Source organism: Papilio polytes, unplaced genomic scaffold, assembly GCF_000836215.1.
Source record: "Papilio polytes unplaced genomic scaffold, Ppol_1.0 DF823923.1, whole genome shotgun sequence".
Lineage (NCBI taxonomy): Eukaryota > Metazoa > Arthropoda > Insecta > Lepidoptera > Papilionidae > Papilio > Papilio polytes.
In genome coordinates, this window is record NW_013525281.1 from 2255211 (window position 1) to 2269815 (window position 14605).

Consider the following 14605-nt stretch of genomic DNA (forward strand, 5'->3'; position numbering starts at 1 on the left):
TTTAGTAGACCATATTATAAATTTACAGGTGAAAGAAGTATAGACCTACAAGGATCTTATGGCACTTTTTTGTCAGTGACAGGGGGGCGCCTGCTAGTTTTAGAGTTATCGGTAAGTAAGAAAATCTTAACTTCTTTCGAAATTCTCCCACCTGAATTCGCCAAAATGGCGAAGCGATCGCTGCCCATAGACATCCGCAATTGCAGATGCGTTGCCTACCTTTATCCGACGCAGGAGGTGACACACATAAAAAGGAAATTTCCCCGTCCTATGCATCTCCTCTACCGTCAAATCCACTTCCCGTTCTCATCCTCTCCTTATAAGAAAAGGGTGGTAAAGAAAAAGGGAGTTAAATTAGGCCTCCGGCACCACACTCATCAGACGAAACACGGAATTGCTTCCATTTCACGCCTGTCCTGTCCTGTCTGTTAATCAGCAAATAAAACTACGTGTTATACAACAGGTCCTACTTTTTCTGAAATTTCCATATTAAAAGATTACATTGTTAGTTTACAAATATACCAACTGCCAAATGATGTTTGTAGGTCTATATGATAAAAGAAACGTCAATGTCAAACATTACTTTGACCATTGTCAAAAATGTCATTACATTCCATTGGCAGAGAAATCTTCGTTGCTATGGCAGCAACCGGCAACATGAATTGTTATTCTTTTGTTTGTAAACAATCCCTAGAAACCTGTTCTGGGGATCGATGTCTATGTAAAATGTAAGTATTTGTTCTAAATACATACAATTATGAGAAACATTTGCAAAATATGAATTTGGAAACATCTATCAATTAAACTGTTCATAAGTTTATTTATTTATAAAGTACACCAACAGATAAGTTGTTTAATATGTATTTAGATAAAGTCGATTCTTCTCTTTATGTATATACTGTTGAGTGACATTCGTAATTGCTTTAAGATTCACCAAATATTCTATGAATTTTATTATTTCTTCTAGCAGTCTGTAGCAGTTACATTCATATAAATGTAATAGGACTACTGTATTTATTTCCCAAATTATACAAAAAAGTATGGTGGTTTATTCAATAAAATGATTGTTGAATATTTTAACTTGTATTTCTAAAAAAATCTGTGAACAACATTTTTGTGTTTTAGTAAACCTTGTTACTAATATCGTGTTTAGATGTCGCAGAATTTGATAGAGGGTAGCACCACCCAATCTCTTGAAAATGTTGAGGTTGAAATGGATCTCCATAGAGACCCGAGGGTGCAATGGTTCAAAGGTAGGATCCTTGCACTCATCGGGATGGATGATGAAGAATTATTCTACAATATGTTTGAAGATGATGAAGTTAGGATGAATTTCACTAAATTTATTACAACACCTATGGCTCCTACTGAATTGGCATTGGAGAAAAAGACATTCTATATCTGCAAGATCATTGTTGATAAACTTATTCATGAGGATAAAGAATTTACTGAGTGGAGTAAGTTTTTTTACATATGTTTATAAATATTATTTCTAAATAATAAATTTAAATTATAGAAAACTAAGAAGTTTAGTTAATACTATGCAAATTTAGTGACACATTTTCTTATTAAAAATATAAATCATATAACTATATTTTTAGTCATTAATTGCAGTAAATGTATAATGACCGGGTATCTTTTAATGTTTCTCTTTAGGAATAGTACCACCGCCACCATTTATGCCTCCACCGGTCCAGAAGAAAAAGAAGGGTAAAAAAGGAAAGGGGGAGCCAGCAGAGGCTGAACCGGCAAAGCCTGCAAAGAAAGGAAAGGCTGCTAAACCTCCTAAAGTTAAATCTAAAGGTAATAAAATGTTAAAAAGTATATTAAATATTTTTTGATAACCCTATTTGATATACATAATACATTTTAAATAGACATGATCAAGAAGGGAGTGATGACTGAGATGACGGATGATAGAATGCTTTGGAGGACGAAAACCCGGTGCGCCGACCCTACGGGAGTAGGATAAGGCAGGGGAGATGATTATGATGATTTTAAATAGACATTTGTTTAAAAAATATGCATGGGATTAAATTTCAATTCTTCTTACTTCAGACTTAGAGACAGACAAACATTATGTTTTCTAATTTTTATCATTTACTAATGACTATACAATAAATATTTTAAGAAAAAAAATTGATTTGATCTTTTCATTTCAGAGGAAGAACCAGATGCTGAAGGTAATGTCAAAAACTTAACCAATTAAGGCTTGGTTATATAATAATAATAATAATAATAATAATATGAACCTTGTCTATTCACTTTTTCTCTTGAATTCACTTTTATTAACACATTCCATGCAGTAAGGGTTTAAAAATTTGCAAATTGAAAATGTATTTTTAAAATACTTTTTAATATTTTATAGTAACCGCTAATATTGAACTTGTTCTGTTTGTATTTTTATTTAATTTTTCTCTTGTGTTGTATTCTACAATTGTGATATATTATCTATAAACTACTAAGTTCTGCCACGGTTGATGTAAAAACTGTTAGAAATTTTAAGAGACAAAAATACCATCTTTCGACCTTCACTCTCAGTCGTTGGGATCGTGGTCAAGCGCTAGCTTAAAAAAACTTTAAAAAAAAATAAAAAAACAGAGTGAATTTTGAGTGGGGTTGCAAAGAGGGTGGTGCGCACCCATTTGTGAAATTCTGTGTTTTATTTACTGCCATCACCATCCCTTATAGTTGTATTGTAATTACGTATTGAAATCTTGGCTTTTTATCTATGTAGGAGATGCACCGGAGATAGAAACAGCGGCTGCTCTAACTGAAGTCGCGGAAGGCGAGGATGAGACCAAGACGTCCATAGACCTGCGAGGCGCTACAGAGGAGACACAACCTGCAGAGGATATGTATGCTTTTCCGCCACGTAAGTCTTTCGCATCATAAACATTTTTTTTTTCTTTTCTTAAAAATATTAAAAATAATAAGACTATATTGAGATCAGACGAAAGGTTGGCATTTAAAATTAAACCTAACTTTTTTTAATTGAGTTACAAAATATATAAGTGTACCCTATACTTTGTATTTTATTAAAGGAGAAACGTGGAAAAATCAAAACGATGTTTTTATAGATTTTCGTTATACGTTTCTTTTTTTCTAACTTGAAGGTTATCAGTCACATGTGAACAGCTTAATATAAAAATAAAATCGATTCGTGTACAATCGATTTATAACCCGTTATGAAATTTGAAACTTCAGGTATTAAAGGGCTAAATTAGGCATTATCTTTAATTCGTTGTATTCCATTACAATACAAACTTATACCGTATGTCATACACATAAAAAATTGTTCTGTAGATCGTGTTAACCATACATTAAAAAAAATAAAGTAAATAAATAAATAAATATTGCGTATTACAGCGCCAGAAGACCTCGATCCGTATGTAGATGGGACCGTTGAATTCTACACTGTTGTAGTAAGTAGTTGAATATTTAATTTTCTCCTGCGACTCTGGCCGCGTGGAATTTAAAAAAAAAACAAAAGTAAAAAGCCTATTTGTTCTTCCAGACTATGACATCAATGTCAAATTTCATACAGATCCATTCAGACGTTTAGACAAATTGTAACAAACATCTATCCATCTAAACTTTCGCGTTTATAATATTAGTAAGATCTCTAAGGATAAGATTATTTTTAAATTTTCAGAGGCCTGTTCCACGGATAATCAAATATCCAAAACTCATACCGATCTTTGGAGCTTTAGACCCGAAGTTGGCAAATCGTAACCGTCGCTACTTTTACTTTCTTCGCCATGGACCTGAAGCAATACCTTTGGCGGAAACAGATCTCATCACCAAGCTCAAAATGCCAGAATATATTATAGCCGGATGTGCATCTGGTAGAGTTCTGATGAGTTTGAGCATGCAACTAAAGGAGGTGAGTTTTTATTTCTTTTAACAATAAAAAAACATACAGACGAATTGAGTACTTCCTTCTTTTGGGAAGTCGGTCAAAAAGACAAAAATATAGGTATTACAGTCTACTCTTTACTGTAATCTTTATTTAACAACAGCTAGTTACTCGCGTATTCGTCCGTGGAAAAATAAAAATACTAATAAGTATAGCTTATTACTCAGTGATAACGTAACTACTTATTAGTGATAGAATTTTTTAAATTTGCCCACACGTTTTGAGCTATTTTAATACATGAAATGAAAAAAAAACTAAATACTAGCCTGTTACTCAGTGACAACATATCTTTTTTGAGTTTCTATCGTACAAAAATAAAAAACTTTCCTCTTTATAATATTAGTAGGTATAGATAGTACATAGCACTTTACTTTATCTTACAATTTTCAAATTTGCTGAAAATATGCGTAACAGCTGACAGGAGTATTATTAAATGACAGTTCGAAATTCCTCTGTTTTTATTTATTTTTCTATTTAACATGATATTTATTTTATAATTTATATATTGACATGATATTTTATAAAAGCAGGGTGAATCGGTACTTGCTAAACTAGCGCGTACCATCCTTCGACCACATCTTCACCTTGGTCTAGGTGGGATAGTGGTCAAGCGCTGGTTTTTTGCAATTTAAAAAAAAAATAAATAAAACATGGGATCTAAATATGTTAATGTATATTGCAGATGTACATCCCGCTGTTCAACAAGCAGTTCCGCGAGGTGAACCTGCTGAACGCGGAGTCCTCGCACGCCATCCTCTCGCGACAGGTCTCCTATGCCGGCGCGCACTACAAGATGGATGAGACCGCCTCACAGGTATAACCCATCTCAATTATCTTACAGGCTCAGGAACATTGCGCTCTACCGTACTTCAAAATGCGTTGTGTTTTGTTTAGCTTGCTGCAAAGTGCCAAGTAGCCGATATATTTGATTTTTCTTATACACACTGCAAAAATACGTGTATTATGTTTGATATTTAAAATTCGATTTATAATTTCAGGTTAATTATCTACGGCCATCGGATTACCGCAGAATGTCTAATATTGCTCGGGGTGAAAATGCTGAAAGAAGGTTGGTTTTTATTTAGTTTTTTCAAGCTATAGTTAGTCTATTTCAACTATAGGACTGTTTGTTTTAATCTGTGGCTTAAAGTTATTTAAATTTTCTTAAATATGATATGTTTGATATTGTTGTTTTCAGAATGAAAAGTATGCACAGCACATCTCTTTCCACGATGCAACGGATTAGTAAAGTGCAGCTTGGTAACATGGTATATCTATACTAATGTAATAAAGCTAAATATTTTCACGCTATTAAACTTAAGGAGTAAATAAATTGGAACAAACCATGTAGGAAAGGGACCATAAACTACAACCTGCCAACGTTAAGGAAGCAAAGTTATTATAGTAACGGTAATTTTGACATTTGCAATTGAGAAATTGACAAATTGACAAATGTAAGCAATAATTTTTTTTATAATTTCATGCGGATGAAGCCGCACGGGAACAGCTAGTATTCAATATTTAGTACAGTGGTTGCCTACCATCCGTACGAATTGGGCCAAAGTAACATAATATAAAAAAGTCCAATTGTTTAATCAAATAAACAGGAGTCGGATGCGGAAATAGAGTACATGGGCGAAGAGCAAGATAAACAGAAGTCTACGGCGGAAGAAGTCATCACAGACATACAAGAACTTGTGGCTATTGTCGATTGGTATTATATTTTTCTTTACCAATATATGATTTGTTTATAACATAAGGTGCAATCGAGCAAGCGGCCACCTGAATCCACCGAAATGGAAAGCGACCGCTGCCCATAAACATCTGCAATTGCAGAAGCGTTGCCTACCCGTAATTGTCGGAGGAGGAGACGCACATAAAGAGGACATTTTCCCTTCCTATGCGTCTCCTCCACCGTCAAATCCACTTTTCCTTCCCATCATTTCCTCTCAAGAAAAGGGTGGAAAGGGAAAGGGACTAAAATTAGGCCTCCGGCACCATCAGACGCAACGCGAAATTGCTTCCACTTCACGCCTGTTTTCTGTGTGGTATTACTGGGGGCAAACCGGCCCATTCATGCGAAGATGTTAAAGCGGGCTCTACCACTGTTAAATTTATGGTTCCTAGTATGTACCTACTTGTACAACAGCTTAGTTGTAAGGGCTCAATTCTCAAAACTCCACGAATAGCCCGTATATTGCGTATTGCGTACTGCTTTGTTTTTGAATATAGTGTATCTAAAAAGTTTGAAGGTACACTTTATACCAAGAAATTTAATTCTAATCATAAGCAGAATTTCTGGTAATGTGAAAATTTCAGTATTTCAAGTATTTTAGGAACCCGTTAATTTTAAATTTGGTTTACTTTAAGTACCTCTAGGTGCGTAAAGCAAATCTACCAGCGATCCCAAAATCTTCATCTATACTTTCGATGAAATTTGGCATAGATGTAGAGGATGGTCTTGAAGAACACACTACTCATTTTTGTTTTTTTAATACCACGCGGACAGAGTCGCGGGCGAAAGCTAGTAATGAATAAAAAAATGTAATTCTTTGGAATATACGAATAATGAGGGGTCTTAGTAAGTATTTACTTCAGGACCATTCAGCACATCGAGGGTGAGATCCAGCTGCCGATGCCAACTATACCTCTCTTGGACGAGGAGCGGTCGGAGGTGCGCGTCATGGACCCCAAGCTGGTGGCGCAGCTGGAGGAGGCAGTGGACATGTGGCAGACGCATATCGATAACACCATCGCTGCGTGCTTGGGAAAAGTTAGTAACAGTACAGCTACTGTAATGGTTTAACACTTTCAATGCTAATGCAATTTTCAAAGTGACCTCGCAGTGCGGTCGCAGTGAATGTGTTACCGGCACTAAAGGCAAAAGCCACTGTTTCCTTGGTATTAGTAGTCTGTACTAATATTATAAAGAGGGAAGATTTATATTTTTATATGTATTGAAATAACTCAAAAACTACTGAGCCAATTTCAAAAACTCTTACACTATAAAAAAAGCTACATTATATAGTGAGTAACATAGGATTTTATTGTTTTTTTTTTTAATTTCACGCCGACGAAATCTCGAACAACAGCTAATATAGTAAATAAAAGAAAAGTTTTGAATTAAAACGGGCGATTCCCGAATGTATCTTAATATTCTTTATTGCTTATATCTGTTAACTATTTTTAATGTACCATTACGCGGAATTAATAGACTCGCGAGGGCAAGGGGCCAGTGGCGGAGTACAAGTACTGGCGTGAGCGAGACGCTGAACTGTCCCTGCTGGTGGAGCAGCTCAAGCAGCCCACTGTCGTCAAGATACTCTCCCTTATTGAGCAAGTCAAGTCGCCGTACTTTGAGGTACATTGTTATTTTATAGTTCTGTGACCATAAGTCATATGATAAATGCAATTTAATTACTTTACAGGACAAGCTTTTTTTTAAGAATTCTTGAAGGCACTAATATATTTAAAACAATTGATTGAAAAGAAATCATATAATTTACATGTTATTTTGATATTACCCAATGAAAGAGCATTTTTTGCAATTTCAAGAGCAATTTGGCTTACAAGACGGGCATAGTCCCTAATGTAGAAACCAGGCGCACGACCACTATTTTGTCAAAACTAATTTGTAACTTTATAAATAAATCTTTTTTAAATCATTAAATTATACATATATTAATAAGTCATACTGAGCAAAAATGTACTTATCGTAGTCTGATCTATGACCACAGAGTTATAAAGCCAAATAACTAGTTCTGAAACATTCGCGTAAAACAAACAGTGGAACGTCTTGTGCCCTTTTTTGTTTTGCAGAGTTTCACTAACTACAAAGAGAGACTTCTAGAACAATATAACCTGGCCGGCGATAATTTGAAATTCCTCTCAACGTTGCTGCGGTTCTTTAATGTAAGTTTTATTTTATTTTTTATCAACCAGAATACAGGCTAATGATGAATACAAAGCCTACAAAGGAAGAGGAAGACCGAAGAAAGTATGGATGGACTGTGTGAAAGAGGATATGCTAAGAAAGAAGTGGATCCATATGACGGCTGATAGAAATGTATAGAAGAGCAGCATATACTGTGCCGACCTTCCATAAGGGATAAGGGCAAGTTGATGAGGGTGATGATGAATACTGTATGAGCCACTGTTATTCCTTGGTCAGATAATAGAGGACGATTCTCCACTGAAGCAAGTGATCGAGGTGATGCCGGAGCTGATGGAGAGCATCTTTATGGTGTGGGTGCTATCAAAGGGATACCGCACCGACGAGACCATGGTGCCTCTCATGTTGAGGGTCTCTTGGGGACTCAGTAATAAGCTGGAGAGATTCCTCAACGTACATAAGTTATTTGAGTACGTATTATTTATTCGTTTACATACTAAATTTCGCCCTTGATTTCGTCGGCGTGGAAATAAAAAAAAATTAAGTGGCCTCTACATTTATGCCAAATTTCATAGAGATCCTACAAATATCCATTTAAACTTTCCCATTATTACTACTAGTAAAATGTAAGATTAGAAAAAAATCTTTTTGTTATTTTTTTGTATAAGATAATTACTTATTAAATCGACAGAAATAGCAACTATTATTTCAGCATACTCTAGAAGGTGTTACAAATCCGTCATCTTTTCTTTAAAAAATAAGAGGTTTGACTTGTTTGACTGGTGTTACAGGAAAAGCAACGAGGAGGTGCTCTCGCTGGCGCGCACTGGCCAGAAGATAATGGAGACGTGGCACGAGCTGTACAAGGAGACGCGGCGCAACATCGAGCTGAGCGGCAAGGGCGCGCGCTGGGAGTTCGACCAGCCGCTGCTCTTCAACACCACCGACTACATCGGCAGCGTCGCCAGAGACCTCGCCGACATCGTACAGGTCTCCTACACACACTATACCAATATAAGAGTATATAGTTCGTATATACGTAGTTCAATATAAAGATTAGTATTTTTTCCAGGTGTTAATTGACTTTGAACGTATATTCGGTTCGGAGTTAAAGTCGATAATCAGCGACCCGACGCAGATCGACGATGTTCGTAAACGCGTGAAGCGGCTCGTGTACCCCATACGCACGATTGACTTCAGCGTGTTCGTGTTCGACAACAAGGAGAACTGGGACGTCATTATGTCTGACTTCTGGAAGGAGGTTCGCTACCTCGAGGATGAGGCGAAGAACTATATTAACCAAAGCTTTGGCAATTTAAGGTAAAGCGTATCTATACCAATATAATAATGCGTAAACACACAGTTATATAGGATGTCAGCAATCACAGCATATTTTTGAATAATAATTCTCTAATACAAAAACCCTACCATTACGACATGCTTTATTTTAACGCTATTAGAGAGAGAAAATAATTTGGAAAAAACTGTCATGTGGGAAAGAGCCAAAAAAAAAGTTGACAACATGAAGGAAGCAAGGTTGCTGTGGTAACGGTACTTGTTATCCAATGTCAAAGCCCTTTGTTCATTTGTGCAATCGAATTTTGACATTAGCGAATGAAAAATTCACAAATGTAAACAATAAAATAAAGTTTTTGTAATTACATGCGGATGAAGACGAACGGGAACAGCTTGATATTGACTAGACGAGAATCTGACAATTTACAATAGTGTTATTTTAAAACTGTTTTGTTAAAATTTTAGGTTTTCAGACGAAGCTCTAGATGTACTTCTGAAGTTCCTGGAGTTCGACACCAGAGAGGCGATCCGTCACGAGTTGTCCACAAAGTTTGATCTCGTCATGCGCCAGTTCATCAAGGAGATCACCTCAGTGGAGGATAAATTTACGGTAGTTTTCAACAAAATATCTATATAATAAATTTCGATACGAATAACTTCTTTAAAAATGTGATAATCGAGGTAATATGAACCATATAGGTGAATTATTATAAAACGAATACACTAAGGCAACTATGTAAAAGATATCGGACGTTCCGTGGTGACGACTAGAAATGTACTGAGCTACCTACTGAGTAACTATCGATATTCGGTTTAAATAATTATCAAACTCAACTCAAAATTTTTTTATTCACTAATTTAGAGAACAATTCTTGTATTGATTATAGAGTAAAAAATTTAGCGATGACGGAAATAATAGCGAAATCCAATTCGATTACGTACGGCTGTAGTAGTAATAAACATTATTAACTCTCATTATTTGTTATGGTCATTATTAATTTGAGAAAACAGTGTTTTTTTTTATTTCATAAGTTATAACTATAAATTATCGATTCCAACTTCTATAAGGATAAAAATCGAAAATCGATAAGATTCATGACTTATTTTACACAACCCATCCCTACTAAATTTGAAATGAATTGTCAAACTAATCTAAATTATTTAGACACACTATAGGCAGTAACATATTCTTACATTTTATTAATTTCACACGGACTAGCCGCGAGCAACAGCTAGTATTGGATATAATTGTACTTCGTTTTTTTGTTTATTTTTTTATTTTCGTAGCGTCATCGTAAGAACCCACCTCTGCTGCGGGACCACCCGCCGGTAGCAGGCGCTATCTACTGGGCGCGCGCTTTGTTCATCAAAATGAAGCGGCCCGTCATGAAGTTTCAAAAGGTATTCCTCAGAATAGTATTTAGATACAGACGACGGATTACCTCTTTGTTTGTGCCAATTAATGTTTTTTTTTATATACTAATGTTTTTAAGACATTGTTTCTTTTAGGTGCCAGAACTAAATGACTGTGAGCAGAAGAAGGAGGCCTTCAACCAGTACAAGGCGTTCTCGAAGGTGATCAAGGAATACGAGGACGCCAAGTTTAAGGAGTGGGTGGATGTCTCCTCTTTATTCGTTGATAACGTCATGAAGAAGAATATATTGCAAGTTAAATTTAAAGCGGGAATCGGTGAGTTTAGAAAATTTATTTGTCTTTTGGTTTATTGGAGCTATGTTTATAAAATTACTTTTAATTCAATATTTATTTTCACGTGAACTCAAACTATATTTAAAATTTTTTTTCAAGCTGCATATATAGAAGATGGTAAGTGTGTACACTAGTTGGCAATCTGTTCCATATTTTTGTATTAGACTTTTGTATATGGCTCTTATACTTACGAAAGAAGTCTTATTGTAAACTTTTACATATGAATGTGTAAAATCTTTTGTACCATTTTCAGAGGTAGCGCAACCAAAGAAAGGCGTCGGCGTCCGCGGTAAGAAGAAACCCTCGCGCACGTCACTTGCCGCCGTCGACGTCGTTAATAAGGAGATTGCTGAAAAACGACGCAGAGATAAAGCATGTAAGTGAACTTTTTAACAAGTAAAAGTTAAGCATGGTATGGGCATGTTATGAGGAGGGATGAATCTCATGTAACAAGGACCGGTAGAGGTAAACCTAGTAAGAGATGGATGGATTGCGTGAAAGGTGACATGATCAAGAAGGGAGTGATGACTGAGATGATATACGTATGATAGAGTTATTAAAGGACAAAAAGCCGGTGCGCCGACCCTACAGAAGTAGGATAATGTAGTGAATATGAAAGTTAAAAATAATGAATTAATTAAAATCTTCAAGTTTTCTGATATTTATTTTATTCAGTAAACTATGATATGACTTGCAGTAATGCTGATGCGAATCCCGGGCCAGCATTACGAGAACGTGCGCTCACCAAGCTCCATGTCCCTGCTGGCCAAGGAAGGATTGGTAATTATTATAAAAAATCTTTTTCACAGAAATCAAAAATATAAAAGTACGCTATATGAGTTATTCTAAAGAACGGCTTTTTATTCATGTATCAATTATTTTTCAATTAGTTTATTATTTTGTTAACAGACGGACGTAACTTGGCGAGATCTGACCGTGCACAAATTGATGCAAGAATACGATTTGGAGTTCCACACAAATTTCGATAAAAAGATATTCATGATACTCAAGGAGGCTGAACTTATGGAACAATTAGGTAAGTATCAAACACTAGCTGTCGCCCTCGAAGCCGTACGCATAAAAACCTAGTAGGTTATTGTTCTCAAAGACTATGTTCTACATCTGCACCAAATTTCAGTGTGATCCATTAAACTTGAAGTTTTTATTTAATTTTAAATTTGTTATATCACGAAATAATTTACATTTAATTTTTTTTTATTTATCAGGCTTCAATCTGCCATCCAACATTCGTGACGTGGCGATGCAAAAGGGCCGGCTTTACTACGAATTAGAATCCCTAGAGATAGTGATAGGGCGGTACAACGTGAACGCGAGCTCCCTCAGCCCCTCGGAGACGCACCTCATGAAGCGCCACCTGCTGGACATGGAGAGACACATCCTGCCAGGACTCACCAGGATCACCTGGAACGCGCTCGGGATTAAAGATTACATCACAGATATTACTAAAGGTAATAAAACCCGCTAAAATTCAAACACTTTACAAATCCTGATTAAAATTTGATAGAGTTAACCCTTAAATGCATGATGTTTCTTTTTAAATACTATAAATTGAAACGGATAGTGAATTGAACATAGATTAAGAGATAAATAAAAAAAAATGATTTTTCAAAATAGTCTATTGCGTAAGGAAGAAAAGACTGATGTATAAATGCATGATGCAATTAAGGGTTAAAGGTATTTGCAGTTTTAATTGATTTATTATAAATAAATAATAAATAACAATAACATAATTGATTTTACCATTTAACAACCACTCACCATACAAAATACAAACACACATTCATTCTACCACATTCTAGCACATGTACACACCTACACCTACATATTTACCTAACTAATAACTTACAAAAAAAAATTAAACTTCAAATTTTATTATTAATCATTATGAAATAATGGTGCATTACTGAATCTATTTTGTTTTAGTAAATCCTGTTATAATATTACACGAATAAAGGGAAGTCATTGGCTCCTTCAAAACAGGGAATCAACCTAGTAAACGAGCCAAGGATATACATATAATTGAACAAAACACCGAATTTAAATAAAAAGTGAAAAAATCTAATAAGGGCCTTCAGTATTGGACCTTAATATTTTAACCATAAAGTGTACATTTTACGTTAAAACTCTTAATTCTTGTTACTAGTTTTCATTTTGATCTGAGCTCCAAATTATGTCTTTTTTTATTTGTTTTCTATTATTCGTTTTAATTTGATTATATTTATTTTTTTACTTTTAGGGCAAAATTCCTTACAAGCAGTGTACCAACAGTTAAAAATGGTAGAAAAGGAGATTCTAGTTTTGATCGATCAATTAGAACTCTTTGATCTATTCCCGCTGTTGAAGCCTGAGAACTACGTGAATCCAGACACAGGAGAACCGGATTCAACATGGCTTTATCCCTGCAAGGTACGGTTATCTTAAGAATCCTGTTAAAACTATTCACTTAATTTATTTGTATTATCTTCACTTCTTATCTTACTATTGTGAAAGTTCAGATGGGTGGATGGATGTTTGTAAGAGTTTGTAGCCTCAAAAGCTAAACGGATCACGATGACATTTGGCACAAATATAGAGAAAAGTCTAGAAGACACACAGGCTACTTACTTTTGTTTTTTTTTTAATTCCACGGACGTAGTCGCCTGTGAAACCTATTTAAATATTTGTCGAAGGATAAATAACAATGGCGTGTATCTTTTTAAATATTTCATACAAAGTTCTTTTTAATTTGTACGGACTAGAATTGAATCTAACGGTTGGATGGATGATAACCATGGATGATATTAATACTCATGTTAAAGTATGGTGAAGAGTAAGAAATCTTTGTATTTAAAAGTTTTTTGTATGTATGTATATTTGACGTGCAAGTGTTTTACGATAATCTATATGTTATTTAGACGTTTTTCGTGGAAGTGGCGAATGAGCGCAACAGCCGCGTGACGATGCTGTCGCGGCTGTACGACCGCATCGGACCCATCCTGATGAAGCTGGAGTACCTCATCCTGGGCACCAGCGCCGGCCGCTCAGAGGTCATGGCCTCCTACTACATGCACTGGGAACAGAAGATATTTAAATCTCTCATTAAGTACGTAACTAAATCGCACATTTATTCATAAAAAGAATTAACTCAAAATTTATGTTTTTTTTTTAATATTTCAACATAAACAAAATTGTTTTCGCAGGAATAATAGGACTAATTCAACTCGCGTCACAAAAAATGAAAATAAAAGAGATAGCACAACGTCTCTCTCTTATCTAAAATCTGTGTAAACATACCAAACTTCAAAAGCGAATTCCCGAAAAATATAAATTTTGAGTTAATTCATTATATGAAAAAATATAACAATGTGCTAAATTCATACATCCGTTCTATTCGTACATTCAATCGTTCTTTTAATTTACATTCACTCGATCATTCAATTATTTGATTTCAAATGTGTGTCGGTGGTGTTGTGATCAGACTAACTCTGGAGAACATGGAGCAGTTCCAGCAGAGCCTGAGCGAGCGCAAGGCGCTGTTCCAGGTGGACGCGGTGCTGGTGCCGCCCGACATCGCCATGCGCCCCACCGCCGCTGAAGTCTGCAACATACTGGGATACGATATCAAACACTTCCTCAACAGGTTCACAGTTCTCTTAAAAATTATCTTGTGAAAGCAACAAGAAAGAAAAACAATATTTTTCGACTAATGTATTACTAGCTTTTGCCCGTGAATCCGTCCGCGTGGAATTAAAAAAACAAAAGTAAATAGCCTATGTGTTCTCCTGGACTG

The 14605-nt window shown here is 35.4% G+C and overlaps 1 protein-coding gene across 1 annotated transcript in view; it reads left to right on the forward strand.

The window, feature by feature from the left end:
• The first annotated feature begins 630 nt into the window (after positions 1 to 630).
• The window catches only part of LOC106102371 (dynein heavy chain 10, axonemal), a 47549-nt gene continuing 33574 nt past the window's right edge, over positions 631 to 14605 (forward strand). The window contains exons 1-27 of the mRNA XM_013281823.1: positions 631 to 728; positions 1154 to 1457; positions 1657 to 1803; positions 2163 to 2183; positions 2738 to 2875; positions 3370 to 3425; positions 3656 to 3886; positions 4602 to 4733; positions 4918 to 4988; positions 5118 to 5187; positions 5527 to 5633; positions 6518 to 6692; positions 7134 to 7280; positions 7739 to 7831; positions 8091 to 8281; positions 8603 to 8801; positions 8884 to 9131; positions 9573 to 9717; positions 10395 to 10508; positions 10617 to 10797; positions 11069 to 11191; positions 11513 to 11595; positions 11725 to 11851; positions 12042 to 12284; positions 13073 to 13242; positions 13731 to 13918; positions 14294 to 14455. Coding sequence (XP_013137277.1) covers positions 1154 to 1457; positions 1657 to 1803; positions 2163 to 2183; positions 2738 to 2875; positions 3370 to 3425; positions 3656 to 3886; positions 4602 to 4733; positions 4918 to 4988; positions 5118 to 5187; positions 5527 to 5633; positions 6518 to 6692; positions 7134 to 7280; positions 7739 to 7831; positions 8091 to 8281; positions 8603 to 8801; positions 8884 to 9131; positions 9573 to 9717; positions 10395 to 10508; positions 10617 to 10797; positions 11069 to 11191; positions 11513 to 11595; positions 11725 to 11851; positions 12042 to 12284; positions 13073 to 13242; positions 13731 to 13918; positions 14294 to 14455 — 3866 coding nt within the window. The 5' untranslated portion in view covers positions 631 to 728. The remainder of the gene's footprint in view (positions 729 to 1153; positions 1458 to 1656; positions 1804 to 2162; positions 2184 to 2737; positions 2876 to 3369; positions 3426 to 3655; positions 3887 to 4601; positions 4734 to 4917; positions 4989 to 5117; positions 5188 to 5526; positions 5634 to 6517; positions 6693 to 7133; positions 7281 to 7738; positions 7832 to 8090; positions 8282 to 8602; positions 8802 to 8883; positions 9132 to 9572; positions 9718 to 10394; positions 10509 to 10616; positions 10798 to 11068; positions 11192 to 11512; positions 11596 to 11724; positions 11852 to 12041; positions 12285 to 13072; positions 13243 to 13730; positions 13919 to 14293; positions 14456 to 14605) is intronic.